Source organism: Protopterus annectens, chromosome 2.part2 (assembly GCF_019279795.1).
Source record: "Protopterus annectens isolate FY-2018-M chromosome 2.part2, PAN1.0, whole genome shotgun sequence".
NCBI classification, from domain to species: domain Eukaryota; kingdom Metazoa; phylum Chordata; order Ceratodontiformes; family Protopteridae; genus Protopterus; species Protopterus annectens.
This window is the reverse complement of record NC_056730.1, coordinates 838697534-838715631: the sequence shown is the minus strand read 5'-3', so window position 1 is coordinate 838715631 and position 18098 is coordinate 838697534. Positions and strand designations below refer to the sequence as shown.

General features: G+C 36.9%; 1 protein-coding gene across 1 annotated transcript in view; it reads right to left on the bottom strand.

The window, feature by feature from the left end:
- Nucleotides 1-18098, bottom strand: part of ADGRV1 (adhesion G protein-coupled receptor V1) — a 3979741-nt gene that overhangs the window by 3503448 nt on the left and 458195 nt on the right. Inside the window, exons 19-20 of the mRNA XM_044064182.1 lie at nt 7335-7552; nt 6401-7141 (exon numbers count right to left, since the gene is read on the bottom strand). Coding sequence (XP_043920117.1) covers nt 6401-7141; nt 7335-7552 — 959 coding nt within the window. The remainder of the gene's footprint in view (nt 1-6400; nt 7142-7334; nt 7553-18098) is intronic.

The window sequence follows — 18098 nt, the reverse complement described above, 5'->3', positions numbered from 1 at the left end:
CTGTCCAAATGTATTCTTCTCATGCACAAGTTGTTCATGAAAATACTTACAGCTCTATTTTTAGATTTTTCAATATTACATAATAACATGATGTTTTAGGCATTTGTTTTCGTCTTGTTATTCAGACATATGCATTCATGGAAATTAAATGCTTAAAAACAGGTTTACTCACAGTGTATTAAAGAAGTACTATGAGATTTCAACTAACATGTGCTTAAAGACATATTTGACTGCTTGAGGTTTTATTAAGCCAAACCAAAAGGAAATTGTGTTTTTCTCTGCATATAAGTAAAATAAATCAGAATATGTCATTCATACCTCTCAGCTCTCCAGATTTTCACAGAAATGACCAGATTTTTGGTCTAAAATTTGTAGTTCTCTGGCAAATCAGGGGGATGATCTGAGGACTGAAGTCACTAATTAATGACATACATTTGAACTTCAGACTTCAAATCCTTCAGGAAATGTATGTTAAAACAAACCCTGTTATTCTAGCAGCTTTCTAAGTTTATATGAGCAATATTTAAAATATGTCCCAATTTTTGGGCCTTTGTCCCTCCATTTTGTTGGGCTTTGTCCAGATTTCTTACACCAAGAGGTTAAGAGATATGATGTCAGTATGTAATATAATACATTACTTTTCAAATCATAATAATTTGTAGTCATTGAAAGAAGTGAAAACAGATATATTTTATGATGCTTAAGAGGCTCTTTATGATGTTTAACATAAGCTATTCCACAGGATATGGGCTTCTAAGGGTGATTTCATACTGAAGAAAGAGACAATGACAAAGGGTATACTTTACAGCCCCCCCCCCCCACACACACACACACAAAGACAGACACCCATGATAAGAAAACTATAGAAGTTGATGAAGTTGGAAATGTCTTCCTTTCCTTCTTTCTTTAGACAAAAGTGTGGCATACGATACTGTGACAGGTAAGACATTTGTATTATCTTTTTAAAGGAATATGTGAAGCCTTACAGCTTGATAAATGTACTGAGTTTCATACTTTGATTAGTGCAGATCTCATACAGCAAGATGATATTTAATGCTGTCATGCCTGAATGACAATTCTGCCCCACAGGTGCTCTAGAAGCCACACATGTTGAGACCACACAGGCTTCTCTTACTGTGCTACCTTATGTCACACGATTACAACCAGCCATTCAGGATGTTGTAAATTATATATATTGTCAGCCACCTCCACTGCATGATCCCTGCTGCATTGCTGCCCTGATGTACATGGTGTTACTGCTTAGGTTGGCCAACAGGCTACTTTGCCGTTTGTACTATAAGGCCTGCAACATCATGTCGTCTTCCCTTCAGACCTCAAGTGGAGAATCATGGCTTTGCACAATGCCCTGATGATATGGTCAACAGAGTGACCTGCAGAACAGCATGATGTGCACATTTCTCTGGTCCACTGAGAACATACATACAGGAATTTGATTCTGTGTATGATCACATGCTGTGGCAACTAAAAACAGAGCAGACAATACTGTGTCTGGTTTGCAGGGAGTGGGGGCTGTTTCTGCATCCAGCTGATTCACAGTTTGGAGTATTTTGAGATTAAATAAACAGCAGAGAAGTCTCTCTAGTAAGATCATGAAAGTAGTGTGCGTCACGATTCAACTTCAGATGAAAATGTTGTATTTGGTCACTTCTCGGCTTGTTACATGAAATCACTTTTTGCACAATACTTAAATGCTTATAGTGATGCACTTCACAGGAAAGCAATATAGAATGAGTGTATTAAAAATTTGAGACAGAAATATGGCAAGTTGCCAGAAAAATGAAGATATCTTCACCCTGATAAACATAAATCTATTTTCATAGCTTGTACAATTTCAAGTACTTTTTAGAGAAAATGGATAGTATCTGCATGTCCATGGATAATGCCATGAATTCACTATTACCCATGACTAAAATCAATGCAAAATGTTTTCTAATTTTTAAAGGCATTACCTTCCTCAGCAAAACTATTCATTTATTGACTCTGCAATTATCTGTTTAATCCATTTCAAGTTTATGCCTTTAACTTCAGAAGTTTTTTTTCTTTGATGGTCAATACTTTATCTGATTTACTGAATTATGGCTCTATCCTTGACCACAAAAACACTAAGTCAGAACTCAGAACAGGTCTCCTTCAGATAGCAAGGATTCTGGTTAGACTCCTCTTACACTTTCAAGAATCATCTATATAACACATGTGAAAATATAAACTCCCTACTCTTCTGGGCACAAGAAATATGCCATTTATCTCCCATTACATATGGGCTACAAATGATAAAGGCATCCTTCTCCCTCACCTCAAATATGATCTCCCCCTTGTTGCAGCAGTCTTTGTGAAAAACTCCAGAGCAATTCCATCCATGTCTAACAAAATCTGTAGATTTCTCACTCGCTCATCAAGCCCTGAACACTATTGAATAGCTTTTCAAAAAAAGCCAGATAGGTATAAGTTAGGCAAAGGGCCGCCATACTTCTTTTCTCAAACTGTTCATACTCCTTCATTAGTCATACTTTAACTTCAAAACTATTAAGGCAAACTTCCCCATACAACCTTAGATACCTGAACTACTCTGGTCCTCTGCTGCAAATCCCACAATCTAAACTCACTACTTCTGACCATACATCCTCCAAAGCTAGTTACGAAAATAAAATTGCCAAAGATTCCAAAGACAACCACAAAGCATTCTATAACTATGTCAAAAATCTAAATGGCAATGCTCAGATCTGCTCTGAGCTAAAACAGAATGGCATTAAATATACTGATCCAAAGGATATTGCCAATATCCTGGCAGATCGATTCAGTGCCAACTTCACCCCTCTCACCCCTAAATGGCCCATCTCAATACCGAAGATTGCCAAATTCCAGTAATAACGCCACACAGGTACAAAACGCACTCTCTACAGCCAAGAATACAGCAACCATGGGCCTACATGACAGCCCGGCTGTGTACTACATGAACTACAATATGAACTGGCACCTCACCTAAGTGTCATGTTTAATCATAGCCTCACCTCAGGTTTCGTGCCCAATGAGTGGCGTAGAGCTACAGTTATCCCAATCCACAAGGGGATCCACCTTGGATCCTGGAAACTACCGTCCCATCAGTCTGACAAGCCTTATCTGCAAGGCCATGGAGCGTATTATCATGGAACTTATAAACAAAGACATTGGCAACCTTCAAACACTGGACCCCACCCAGTTTGGGTTTGTGAAGGGCCGATCTTGTCTCCTGAACCTGATTAACTTCTTTGAATCAGTCTCCAGAGCCATGGACAAGGGTAAGGTGGTCCACACAGCCTATCTAGACCTTGCCAAGGCCTTTGACACCATCCCCCACTCTGGAATCATAGATAAACTTACTAAGTTGGGCATTAATCCCTATGTCACCCAATGGGTTGCTAAATGGCTTACTGATAGAACCCACACTATAAAAGTAGCTGACTCCAAATCCAGCTCCAGACAAGTGACAAGTGGAGTACCTCAGGGTTCAGTCCTGGGGCCGCTCTTGTTTGGCATCTACTTCTCTGAAGTACAGGTCAACACTAAGGGACTCTCGCTAACAAAGTTTGCAGATGACTGCAAACTGGGAGCCATTATTGAATCCCCAAATGATGTGGATACTCTACAAAAGGGCCTTACAGAAACAGATGCTTGGTGCCAGAGCCATGGGCTCAAGCTCAATGCCAAGAAATGTATTGTTATCCCTTTGGGAAAAACATGTATCCATGAATTACCATATAGGTGGCAGTACACTAAACACAGAAAGTGTGATAAGAGACTTAGGGACACAGGTGGACAGTGGTCTCACGTTCGATAACCACATCGCCACAACAGTCAGGAAATCCTTCTATGTGGCACACTTCATCACGAAGGGCTTTTCATCCAGAAAAAAGGAGGTCATTGTCCCACTGTACTCATCCCTCATTAGACCCATTATAGAATACAACGCCCCATTTGGTATGTACCTCTCAAGACATCTGCAACAACTGGAAAGGCCTCAGAAATACCTCACTAAAAGAATCACAGGCCTAAAGCAGATGCCCTACGCTGACCGCTTAAAAACTCCAGCTATACTCTGTCGCATATCGTCTACTCAGAGGTGATCTCTGCTTAACATACAAGGCCATGTCAAACCCAGAGCTGTTGGACATGCTACTCTTAAAGAAATCCCAATCCCTCAGAGCTACACGCTCCAGGGATCTAAACCTTGTCATCACAATAAACAAAACATGCTGGAGGGATAGGTTCCTGACCCAGAGACTCCCCAGACTCTGGAATAGATTGCCCATACATGTCAAGCAGAGTGCCTCTTTGGACCTCTTCAAAAGGAACCTTGACGACTGGATGGGAGAAAGGAAATTCACCCCAGGGATCACGTCAGTTGCCCTGCTAGACAGGGGTCCAGGAAAGTAAATAATGTGGGAAGAAATAGCCAGGGAATTGTTATGGCTAGGCTTGTATAGGCCCTAGGGCTGATAGCCTAGTACCAACCTATGAACCTATGAACATTCTCAGCATTGGTCTCCAAACTTTGGGAATCCCTGCCACACAAGCATTATTAGGCCCCACTCTGATGGACCTCCTGCATATCCGCAAAACAAACACCACCAGAGTTACTCATTCTAAAGACTTAAACCTTGCCTGTGATATAAATATGGGATGCTGGAGAGACAGGTATGTATTCCAGAGACTACCCCATCTTTGGAACAGGCTCCCCATCCATGTGAAGCAGAGATTCTCCCTAACCCAATTCAAGTGTAACTTGGGCAGTTGATCTGGGAACAGGAAATTCATCCCTGGTTTGGCACCTATGTCTCTAATGGACACATAAGCCTGTAAATGTTTTTTTCTCCCAGGTCCCTGTTTGTAAGTATTTAACTTCCTAAGACCCTACTTGCAATTACTAAGGGTAAAAGAACTTATCAGAGATTTGGGATGCATGTCTAGGCTTAAAAAGGCCTTTGTAGTTGTTAGTCTAGTACATTCCTATGAACCTACAAAGATGCTTCACCCTATTACATATTCTGAGGCCTGCTAAAATCTCATTTAAAATTAATTCTCAATGTACTTGTAACCTTTCAGGTCATCTATCCTCATCCTGTCCTTTCCTCTTGTAACTTCAGCAACTTTTCATATTATACCTCTTTATTTCCCAATTATATTGATATGCATCCTGCTCAGTCCTATTCCAATGTGAATCTTCACGAACCACAGACATTATTAACCATTGTGTGTATGTATGTATATATATATATATATATATATATAGTTTATAGGTTAGTACTAGGCTAACTGCCCTTGCGAGCCATTTTAAGCCTAGCCAGTTATCCCTTGTGAGACTCAAACCCTGCACCTTGTGTTTGTAATATATATATATATATATATATATATATATATATATATATATATATATATATATATATATATATATACACATACACATATATCTATATTGTTTATTATTTAAAAGTTGCATTATCTACTCTTGTTGTTCTTTGTATCTTATTTTGCCTTTTGTATCTCTGCATGTTGCGTCATTACATTATTATTTTTATTCATTGCTTTTTTGGAATTGTCCCTGGGCTGAGATTAAATTTTTCAGAACCGATCAGAGCTGTACCCTGGTAAACAAACTGAAATAAATGAGTATAGACGATAAGCTACGGTAGGATTTGATATGAATCTTTTGCCTTAAAATGAGGATTCCTTCCATTTCATCTTTATTAAACCAAGGGCTTATCAGCCTGAGTTGGTGGTATCTCATGTGGATGTAAAAGATTCAGCAGCCTTTATCACAGAGGAATTTCCCTAATGATGTGGTCAAATTTCCCCTAGTCAGTATGAATACTACATCAGGTTTCCACTGAAAAGAGGCTTCTGGCCTAGTGGCACTTACTCTGCCAACAAAATATACCGCAGGAATATCCTACACTGTTCAAAACATCACAGCATATGCTCATGAAATGTTTAAAACACACAATGTAAAAAAAAAATAAATAAAACTAAAGAAAGAGCTGTTCATATTATGTAAAGTAAAAATTATGTTTCTGCTCTGTGTAGCAAGCCTGAAAATAAACACATTCACTAAAATGTAAGTATTTGTAAGTGTAGAGAGTTAATGAACAATATCAAGTTATGTTCAGAATAATTTATAAATAAATGAGAGAGTTTAAAAAAGATAATGGCAGAAGAATAGGAAGGCATTTCTGCATTGCAGATCATTACTGCAAGAAATGTTCCTTGAACCCTATAGTCATGTGACAGTAAACACAGCTTCAGCCTCTTCTCTTAATTTTCCAGGTTGACACTGAACACAGTGATATATCTGTAACTGTAAAAGCATTATTTGGCAAGAAAACATTGTCTGTTGAATGCAACTTACCATTTAGAATTGTTTCACCATTAAGACTTCGCACACTCCCATTGACTTGACTTCCATCTAAGTAAACTTCAATGATTTGGTCTTCCAGGGTAATCAGAATATGATGCCAAATACTTTCATCCAGATACATCATGATGGTAACTTTTGCAACTTGTGTTCTTTTTAACTCAGCTGTAGTATAGTACAATAGTATGGACACATAGGTCTCATTAGCTTGAATTTTCACACCAAAATTTAACATGCCATCTACTGTCTTGGCTATTATAAACCCATCCACACTGGAATTAGGCATCACCCATGCTGAAAATGTGAGGTTACCTAGACTGCTGTTTCCACTGGGATTATCTGCAGGTCCAACAATTCCATAAGCATCTTCTTTCCCTGAGAAAAACAATGCATCTGTCCCAGTGTGAAGGCGTCTGTTATGTGGACGTAATTCAACTGAAGCTGGAAACAATCCAACCAGAATAAAATCTGTCATAAGTGGAAGCCCTCGTCTAAAAGCCTCTGTTAATATTTCCCAGCCCACTTTGACTGTCCCAAATGTACCCTGCTGTCTTAGTACTGTGAAATTTGTTATATATGACATATCATCTTCAGACAGAACATCTTCTGCAACTTCTCTGTCCTGGCTGGAAGGATCTATGGCAAACACTCCAAAAGGGTCATCATTGAAGGGAATCTCAACCAGGACACTGAGGTTGGTGTCTGCTAACTGTCCACCTGGGCCTGGATGACCCCCTGTGAAACAAAATAAAGAAGAAGATGTAATAACTATTAAAGTTTGTACTAAGGTTAGTGAAAGTGAATGCACCCGATAAAATAAAGGGAACTGGGAACCTCAGCAAAGCAAACAACCCTGACAGGTTTAGGAGCTACAGGTAGACAGACACAATAACACAAAACTGCATGCACAACTTTCTTCAGAGAATACCTGAGATGTTCATAAGTGTTAAATTATAGACTTCATTAAATTCAGGAATGTTATCTGGAATTGCACGCAGAATTATTGGTTTGACTCCTTCTCCATCCAAGATCAGCAAAATTCCTGATGTTTCAAAAAATTCCTGCCCAGGCTGCAAAGCAGAATCATTTGTGAAGAGCTGCCAGGTCACTGAGACATTGCCAAAGTGTCCTCTCTGTCTAAGTACCCTGCAAATAAAATTCAGACATTAGATGTCTAGCACAACAATTCACTGATAAGCATGTGTGTGTGTGTGTGTGTGTGTGTGTGTGTGTGTGTGTGTGTGTGTGTGTGTGTGTGTGTGTGTGTGTGTGTGTGTGTGTGTGTGTGTGTGTGCGTGTGCATGTGTGTGTAACCAGTTTGGTTCAGACAAACAACATACAGGAACTTCACAGATAGCAGTACCACAGCTATAACACACTCAGTGAAATACAATGAAGTAGCAGTCATTTCACAAGTGAATCACAGGTAAATATATTGTGGAAACATGCCATGGCTATGAATATAGTCCTTTCCAAGTCTCTAGAGAACAATGCTGCTAGGCAGAAGACACATCTGCTAGAGATGTAGTTCACTTCTTCCATCCCACATCCACTTGTTAGACACATTATAAATAATTCAAGCAATAGCTTCCTGTATTATGTCGCACTTTGATGCCAAAATATGATATACCATGGTCACAGAAAAGTGGAGTTTCAAACATAACTATTTGTAGAGTCAAATACTTCTGAAATGGCTCTCTTTTACAAACATATTTTCAGACAGCTCTGTGACATGGGGTTCTGGAGATGTTTCTTTGAAGAACTAAGAACTTTGTGGAAAGGAGTTAAGTGAGCATGATTCATCATTTCCTGCATGTCCACACTTAGTTTAGCAGAAGCTCTTAAGTGAAATAAATTCATTAGACCACTTAACATTTTCAGATTCCTCTTCTGGTTTTTCTAGTGTTCCTTCCACATTCCTGAATAGGTCTGGCAGGCAAGTAAGACAAAATGAATTGCAGTACATTCAAGAACAGAATGCCTGACTAAGCAGAACTGCTTCACATCAGTCTTGAAAATCTTGTACTAGGCTGTGCTGACCCATGTTTTAATATTATATTGTGGTACCTGTTGCATTTGATCATCTACTCACCTGTCATTACAGTAAGAAACTGGACTTTATTACATTATATGTCTTATATAACATGGCTTTGTATATTGTCATTTGATGATTTATTTGCCACCCTTTTTAATGAAACTTTTGTCTGTCTTTTAATTGAAACTGATCATTTGGTTCTACTTACATATACATCCCAGAAGGACATTCTGTATCACCCATGCCTAGCAGTAGATCTGGTTAAGAGGGCTGCTTTTCATTTTCAAATACAAATGACCAAATGCCTGGACATACATAAAATAAGTCCAATATTACCATTTCTCTGAATAACCCTTTTCTCTAAGATATGATTATGTCAGTGTTGGTATATAAACTTTTGGGTGGTGGCTTTCCAGGGAGGCAGGGGAGTCTTTTCACTTGTAAAAACAAGTTTAAAGGAGGATAGCAAGCTACATTTTACTACTACAACTACTGGAGATAATACTAATAGTATTCTGATATTTTAATAAAACCTCATCTAAGAACTGTTTATTTCACATATTTAGTTTTATTATAATAGGAAACATAAAAATAAATATGATATAGAAAAGTTAAGTTAGATTACTGAAACATTTTAACATTTTTTAAAGATGACTGTTACATCAGATATCATATATATGAGGTCTGGAGACAATATTTTAATGTCTTAAGTGATCAATGATTTTGAATGAAGGAAAACAAGAGAAAAGGAGAGAGTTTGATTAAACAACTATCACACCTGTGGACACACACTTACAAACGTTTTGTAGTTAGGTTTATCTTGTACTGGATTGGGAAGATATTAGCATGGAGTAGTTTAATTGGCATTAACTAATTAAACTAAGATCTAATTGATATTGGGAAAATTTTAAAATTATTTTAGGTTACTGTTAAATGTGCTGTAAATTTTTAAACATGCTATACACTTTTGTTTTATAATCTTAAAGAATATGTCCAACTTTGTGAGTCTTCTTTTATCAATCATGGCCTCTGTTAATTTGTAAAGGCCAAACAAAAGAAAGAAAAAGGGCAACAGAGGGCACATCTAATACTAAAACATTCAAACTTATCAAACTTATCAAAATATGCTACGTCATATTTAAGTTCATTTTCAGTAAACATTATTGGTCTAAATAACAGCAGGAACTACTTGAAGCTGTTAAAATATGAAGTTTTAGGACAACCCATAAAAGGAGGGAAGTGCTGTGTTATGGAAACAAAATACCATAATGCTACTCATCTAAAATAATAAAGATGGTATGTTCAGCATACGTATGGATACCATACTAAGAAAGCAATAATAGTAATAATGATAATGATAATAATAATAATAATAATAATAATAATAATAATAATAATAATAATAATAATAATAATGATAATGATAATAATAATAATAATAATAATAATAATAATAATAATAATAATAATAATAGTAATAATGATAATAATAATAATAATAATAATAATAATAATAATGATAATGATAATGATGATAATAATAATAATAATAATAATAGTAATAATGATAATGATAATAATGATAATGATAATAATAATAATAATAATGATACTTGGAAATTCTTCTCTCATGTATGAAAGGAAGGTTAATCTTAGGTGCAGATTTTAACTGTTTGTTTGACAGAGACTACAAAAATGTATTAACAATGTAAGAATTTCAACTGTCACAAACATTTTAAAAAGAACTGGGTTAATTTACCAAATTTAAAGGAATTGCATAGTATTAGGGATGAACACTGTAAAATATATCCGTTATTCACATGTATTTGTTATTCATTCAAGGACTGATAGACTATTTATCTCAAACAATTTAATAACTAAAGTCCTCATTTTCTAAATAATTCCCTGTCCATTACGCAATCATAACTCTCTCATATTTCATCTAGCAATAAACCCTAAGGATTTAAATATAGTCAGTAGAATTACAGCCTCCATGACAAAATTGAAAGACTTCAAGGAAAGGAATTTGACTTTTTAATCATTCAATGATAAGGAAGGCACCAATACTTTATTCGATGGGACATACTTAAGTCTTTTATCAGGAAAATTAATGTATGGTATAGAGACAGACTGAAAGAATGGCATACATAAATAATAGATTTGCAAAATAAATTGTATACAGTTAAAAAACATTTGCAGAAAGGAGGATATGAGTGCAGTTAAAGAACTAGATAGTACATATCAACCTATTTTGCAACAAAAAGCTTCATTAGCCTTATAAAAAGTTAAACTGTACTCATATGGTATGAACACAAAAAGAATATCTAATTTATTAAGAAGAACAAGCATTCCATCAAAAGCTAATCAAATACAAATTATTATAAGTTCAAAAGGTGGCAATATGTTATCTGATATCAACATTATTCTTCAAGAATTCAACTCATATTATAAATGTATACCTTACTTATATGTAAGGGTCTTGCTCGGTAGTCCAAATTTACACTTACCCAAACTGCAGATTACCAAGATGACAACACAGAAAATGCAATAAACTAAACCATCAAAATACTAAAGTTTTTTACAAGGAAAGAAGACACTTGGGCAACATTTAACAAAATAACACACCAAAGTATGTCAAACCCACCCAGGTGGAAAGTAAAGTCCCCCACACCCGCCAATGTGGTGGGGATGCACCCCCACAACCCTATAGCAACTCCGGGATCACACTACAGTGGGGAAAAGGGAAATTTCTCATGTTGGCCAAGTGTTTCCATTCCCTGCAAAACAAAATTGGTAATGTTCAGGTTTAGTTTATTGAAAGTTTGGTGTTGTCATCCCGAGAATCTGCAGTTCAAGTAAGTGTAAATTCAGTCTACAGAAGTAAACACACACACACACACACACACACACACACACACACACACACACACACACACATACACACACACACACACTCATATATATATATATATATATATATATATATATATATATATATATATATACAGAGAGAGAGAGAAAGATGCTATGGATCTATGTCAGTTGATCAAGTTTTCTGAAACTCAAAATTCATATCAGTGTGATGTTATGATCGAATTTCTGAAAAATCGAACATTACAAATAAACACACAAAAATCTATCTTTTTTTATGGTTTTGCAGGGGACAATCCCCCCTGCACACCCCCTGCTAATTTTATATACCAACTCTGCGACTGCTGTACATTGAGGAAAACGGTATATTTCCTGATCCTCACTGTACTGTGATCTCCATTCATAAGCATCAGGATTTCAGAAATTTGATCATATCATCTCATCAATATAGAATTTTGAGTTTCTGAAATCTCAATCAATTGATAGAGATGCATCTATATATATATATATATATATATATATATATATATATATGTTTGTGTACATGTTAGTTAAAAGAAGGTTGCAGCTACAACAAAAACATCTGAAGAAAGTGCAGCACTGTTTTTTCTTTTTTTATTGCACAGTAATAGTACTGTACATAAACACAAAAAACATTCAATAGAACCTTCTCTTGATAACAAACTCCTGGACCTTTTTGCCAGCAGATTCCAGGTGCTATTTGCCAGCAGATTCCAGATGCTCTTTGTCAGAGACTGTGTTGTGCAAAAGACCATCCACGTAAGAAAATTTAGCTGTTAAACAGCATTATACTGCACTGTTTTTTTCAGAGAAGCCTGAGCTATGACCCCCTGTCACTGACACTGTATACACATGTAGAGAGGAAATGACTAGAATGCAGCAAGTCACAGAACACGTCAGAGGCAAAACTTTAATGATGATAAAATTTAATGGGAAGTTCGGCTGTACCTTTGATCGAACTGCAAAAACTGCTGATTAGCTGGGGTAATAAAGATCTAATATATACCTTTCTTAGATAAGACTCAACAGTTAAGAAACAGCATACATAAAAATAAGCTTATCCCTGCTCTGGAAACTAGACCTTCTCCAATATGGAATGAAACTTTTGCTTTAGACTTGCAATCTGTATGGTGTCTTCAAATTAAAAAGAAGGGAATTCATCAATGAAAAAGTGAGAGAGGATAGAGAATTTCCATGGTGAAATTATGTGTGGGGATGGAAGAAATTTACTGAAATGCTTAATAAAATTCTATAATGATTGTAGAAGTTATGTAGGTGTAATGGATATGATGAAGGAAGAAGGGACTGTGAGGAAGAGGAGAGAAAAGAGGTAGGAAGAGTGCTAGAGAGGAGGCCAGACCACACACAAAATATCAGTTGAACAAAAATTAAGTTGGAAGAAGGATTATTGGATGGTGGTTAAAGTAGTTTTACGACAGCTCCAAAGCCCATATGCAAGAAGATTTCAGGAATAAAATAAATCAAAGTGCCTGTTATTTGGCAAACTGTCAGATCAGATATCTAGTGTATTCCTTATTGCAAACTTTAATGAGAAGCATATCAATGTTTGAATCCCTCAAAGCAATACCATACTTATGCTACTAGTGAGTAATATGCCTGATGCTATTTGTACTGAATTATTCAGAGTGGTTTAAATGTTTGGCTTTACTCTGGCCATCAACTTACTGCTACACCACTGGCACAACTTGCTGACTTGGATTCCCAGTACCACTTAAAATACTGAAAGTCCATCTCTAGGCTTTAAACAGAAGTTGGCGGTACAGAACCTGTATAGGGGTTTGGGAGAGGAAAAACCATAACTGACCACTATAGAGTTTATGGCTCTATTTCAGATAAGATGCCTCTTCCATTTAAACTAGGCCCAGTCCAGTTGAAATTAAGACTGGATAAATGCTTCTGGACCTGCTGATTTTCAGAAAAAAAGCTTAAGAAAAATAAATGTTTTGTTTCATTTAAATCAATTAACTGTTTGGTTTTTTTTGCCATTTTAAATAGCTTTTTCACCATTTTAAACTGTTCTATATTGCTTCATTGCCTCCTACATTTTCTCAGTTAATCTGTTTGACCAGATATAACAGCCAGTTTGGACAGAGTGATGGTTAAGCTAAGTATGAGTTGGACAAATTATGATATGCCGTTAGCACTTTGGCTTCAGGTTTCACTTGTTTTCCATTGGTTGTTTTGTTTTCTTGTTTACTGTTTATTGCACAGAGCTGTGATTAACACAATGCCTTGATAGCAGTAGTTCCATAGTGGGTAGTGCAAACAAGTAATTTCCTTTTCTTATATATTATTAATGGAAGTGTACATTCCTCTGTATTCTGTGATTTAGACACCTACTTTTGCTCTGTGTAAACAAATTGTGCTTACTTGCATGGACTCTATTCAATCCAGTCTATTAGTGTTGGTGGCGGAGTCTCATCAGAAAGAGTAGTTACCAGTGGTGTCCCCAAAGGATCTGTCCTAAGACCACTTTACTTTGGTATTTATTTCTCAGATGTCAAGACTGACACAAAAGGCCCAGTCTGTAGCCTTAAACTAAAGGTCAAAAAATTCAGCACTGCATCCATTGGCAAACGAGGGCACCTATTTGCCTACCATAGAGGTGATATGCCTTTAAAAGTTGACTCTGTCATCTGGGACATGAGCATTTTCACTGATAGTGAACTATCCTTTTATCACTATGTATTCACTTGTGTCTTTCGGGGTCACCACAGCGGAACTCCGGTCCGCTAATGATTGGCAGTAGATTTTTACGTACTGGCTTGCCGGGCCTAACGCACAACTTTCAATGAAGGAACGCCCATTCACGCATGTCGCTACACAGAAGACGCTCTAACTGAGAATCAAACGGGCAACGTCTAACTGTGAGGCGACAACGCTACCGCAGCACCACCACCGCAGTCTCTATGTATTCACTGTCATTCAGAAATCCTTTTATCCTGCCAGACTGATATCTTCAAGATTTAATGAAGTTATTATCCTTCTCTACTCCTCCCTTATTAGATCAGTAATACAATGTAATGCCCTATTTGGTATGTACATTATTTAAGCATATAACCCAGCTTGACAGACTACATCATTTCCTCACCAAGAAAATCAAGGACATGTCTTCCTCGAGCTACAGTGACAGCTAACTTCTCTCTTTTCTGTTTCCTACAGACTCTTCAGAGGGGACTTCTGTCTGGCCTACAAGGATCCAGTCTTGTGTGACCTCCTTCACATCCACAGAACAAATAACACCATAAACACCCACTCAACAGATCTAAATTTTCTCTAAAATATAAATATGACCTGCTTGAGAGATACATATACCTCCTGATGAATCCCATTCTTGAGTCTCCACAAGTGTAACCTGGATGAAAGGATGAGCAATTGTAAATCCACCTCAGGTCAGTTCCTCAAGCAGTCATTGAAATGGGTCAAAGTTAGGTATCACATATACCCTGGGACTGCCACTTCAGCCCTCATCGAAGTGAGTTGTAACAGGATATTAAATATTGACATGTGGGTATTCACAATTTGGGATTGTGTGGCTATACTACAAATGTTCCTCTGGATCAGTAGCTTAGTATTAACCTATGAACCTATGATTTTAAGGCAGATTCATTGCTAAATGTAGTTAATTGAATCAATGTTTAATGTTAATTTGAAAAAGAGGAGCTTAATGAGTAGCCCTGACTTCCACTGACACCTCCCCTTCATCACTTGCTCTTCTGACAATGTTTCTCATTTAGTTCTCAATGTTACTGAGTTGCCCTAGCTCCAGAGGCAATGTATCATAAGAAATAAAACTATAGCTTTAAAAAGTTTAGCCAATGTAGAAGAACTTGCCAAGGAACATTTTAAAACAAGCAAGCAAACATTGCCTCATCCTCCAACAAAAGGACCAAGGTAATCTAAAAATATTCTGAGCATCCCTTAAAAAAGCTATTTTACCTAAGCTGTTCTACCACATTATCCCCTCCCCTTCCACCACTACAAACAAAGACCGCATTGATTTTGTTCCATTATTTTGACCACTTGTTTACAAATTCAAATTGACTATTAATTGTACAACAGCTTTTTTAGTCTAGCATTTTTACGATCCTGCCTCATGAAAAAAACAGAATTTTGGTATTATACTTGAAAATGTATTAATGCTTTCTTCATGGAACAAACATTTGATACAAATGTGCCTTGATATGATGCAAATGTTCATTATGTGCCCCGAAGAATGTAAATTGAGAAACCATTATAAATGTTAGAATATAATGTTAATGCAGTAAATGCATAATACCACAGAATTTTATACAGTTTCAAGAAACATTTCTTTTTTTCCATGGGCTAATCCAAATAGCAATAATATGTATTGCTGTCTTATTCCTAACCATTGAACAATAAGGATAGGACAGATGACTAGCACAGAGATATGGCATCTTGCTAAACCAACTGTGACAAAAGGTTCACAGACAAAGTAGTTAGTAATTTGGTGAGTCATTAAAGTGAAACAGAACTTGACATTTTCTAGATGCAATTCTTTCCTGGGACAGGGAATGGGGTTAAGTACTGAGTAGGGAAAATCTCAGCACCACTCTGACAACATTTGATATCGGGGAAAAGCATTTTCAGCCACATTCCAAAAGAGTTGCTGTCAGTGTAAATGATTTACTCCAATGTAAGCTTGCCCTGACTCCAAATGATTTGCTCTTAGTTTAAGAGACTCACTTTGATAAAAGGCCTATCTATAACTGGGTTTACAACAGGTATGGAGAACCATTGATTGAAGACCACCCCAGTTACCTGCTGCCATTTCCCACCACACACGAAAACCACTTACATACATTTACACTTCACTCTGTTCCTACCACTGCTTTAAGAAAGTTACTAAACAAGCTAAAATCAACAACTGTGGTTGCTGACAACTTTCCCTTCAGTTTTCTAAAAATCATTGCAGTTATATTAACCTTCCCAGTCTCATTCTGATCAACCAGTGAATAACCGAAAACTATGTTTCCTCCATTTGGAAAAAATCCTGTATAATCCCCACTTCAAATAAATGGTACAATAACTGAGTTTACTAACTATAGACCTACCTACATCAAAATTACTAGGGTTATACATTCAAGCACAGTTCATGCGGCTTTTCAGCTAATGACAATCTCCTCTCTTAATCCCAACAAGGTTTCAGACCTAAACCCAGTACTACAACTGCTCTTCTTATTTTATTTATTTTTATTTAACATTTCTTTACAAGGAAAGTCCAATTTGGAACGAAGCCAATTTTCAGTGGAGGCCCAGAGAGAAATGCTTGAGATTCATGCCTTTATAACATGGGTAGAAACCAGAGCACTGGGAGGAAATCCACATGAATACAGGGAGGACATGCAGACTCACACAGAAGGCACCCCAGCCGAGAATAAAACCAGAAAACCTCTTGCTGTGAGGCAACAACGCAACCGCTGCACCACTGCACCATCCAATAATCTTAATTTTAATCACATTATTAACTCAAACAGAAATGAAAGCAACTTGGTCTTCTCACTTTTCCTCGACTTATCCAAAGTATTTGATGCAGTGCTCCGTCAAAAACTTTCCTATGATCTTGTCTCACTTGGCCTCAGTCTTTTCTCGTATTTCCTGATCTCAGAGATACCTTTCCAGTCACCAATACACAGCTACATTTCAAAAAGATCTGTCACTATTCCAAACAATCTCCATTGGCATTCCCTATGGCTCTGTATTTAGTCCCCTTATAATCATCATTTTAACAAATAAGCTTCACACCACCAGCAAACTTAACAGTAGAGTACAAGATGCTGATGATTCAGCCCTTACTTGCTCTGCCCCTTCACTAACTAAACTTCAGGGATCACCCAAAACTCCTTCACTGACACTCAGTTTTGATTTATAAGCTTTCAATTAGTCCTCATCTCTAATTAAATCAAACTTCTGCTTTTCACTCCAAAACAGCTCCTTAACCAGAAGAAAACATTTCACACCACGTCATGCAACAATGCAATAATATAAACAGCAAGCCCCACTTTAAATCTGACAACCATATACAACAAGAAATTAATAAAACTCATCAAAAACCTGCCTCCCTCTACAGACCAAGTAGTATTTGACAGACACTGTAATCTGTTTGGTCATTAAAGTAAAATAGGATTCAACATTTGCTAGATGCAATTCCTTCCTGAGACAGGGAATGGGGGTGAGTACTGATTACGGAAATCTCATCACCACTCTGCCAAAAACTGATATTGCAGGAAAGTATTTATAGCCACGTTCCAAAAGATTTGCTGTCAGTGTAAGTGACTTAGTCTGGTATAAATTTGTCCTGATTCCAAAAGACTTGTTCTTGGTGTAAGTGACTTACTTTGATAAAAGGAAAAAGATTTGCTGTCAGTGTAAGTGACTTATATTTTACTTATAAATTTGTCCTGATTCCAAAAGACTTGTTCTTGGTGTAAGTGACTTACTTTGATAAAAGGCCTAGCTATGAACACATTTACAACAGGGGCAAAATTCCAAAAGACCTGCTTTCACTGTAAGTGACTTACTAAGCCACTTAAACTGAGAGCAAGTCTTTTGGAATGGGGCCTTTGTCTTGCATTCAAGGCAGCAGTGGTTTTGGTGCATGTCATATGCTGTTTGGGTAGACTATATGCACATTTCCAAATCTGTGACTCAGAATAACATACTGTGCTGTGCTTCACAGTTTGCAACCATGCAATCCACTGAGCAAAGCTTTTCAGCTTGGTG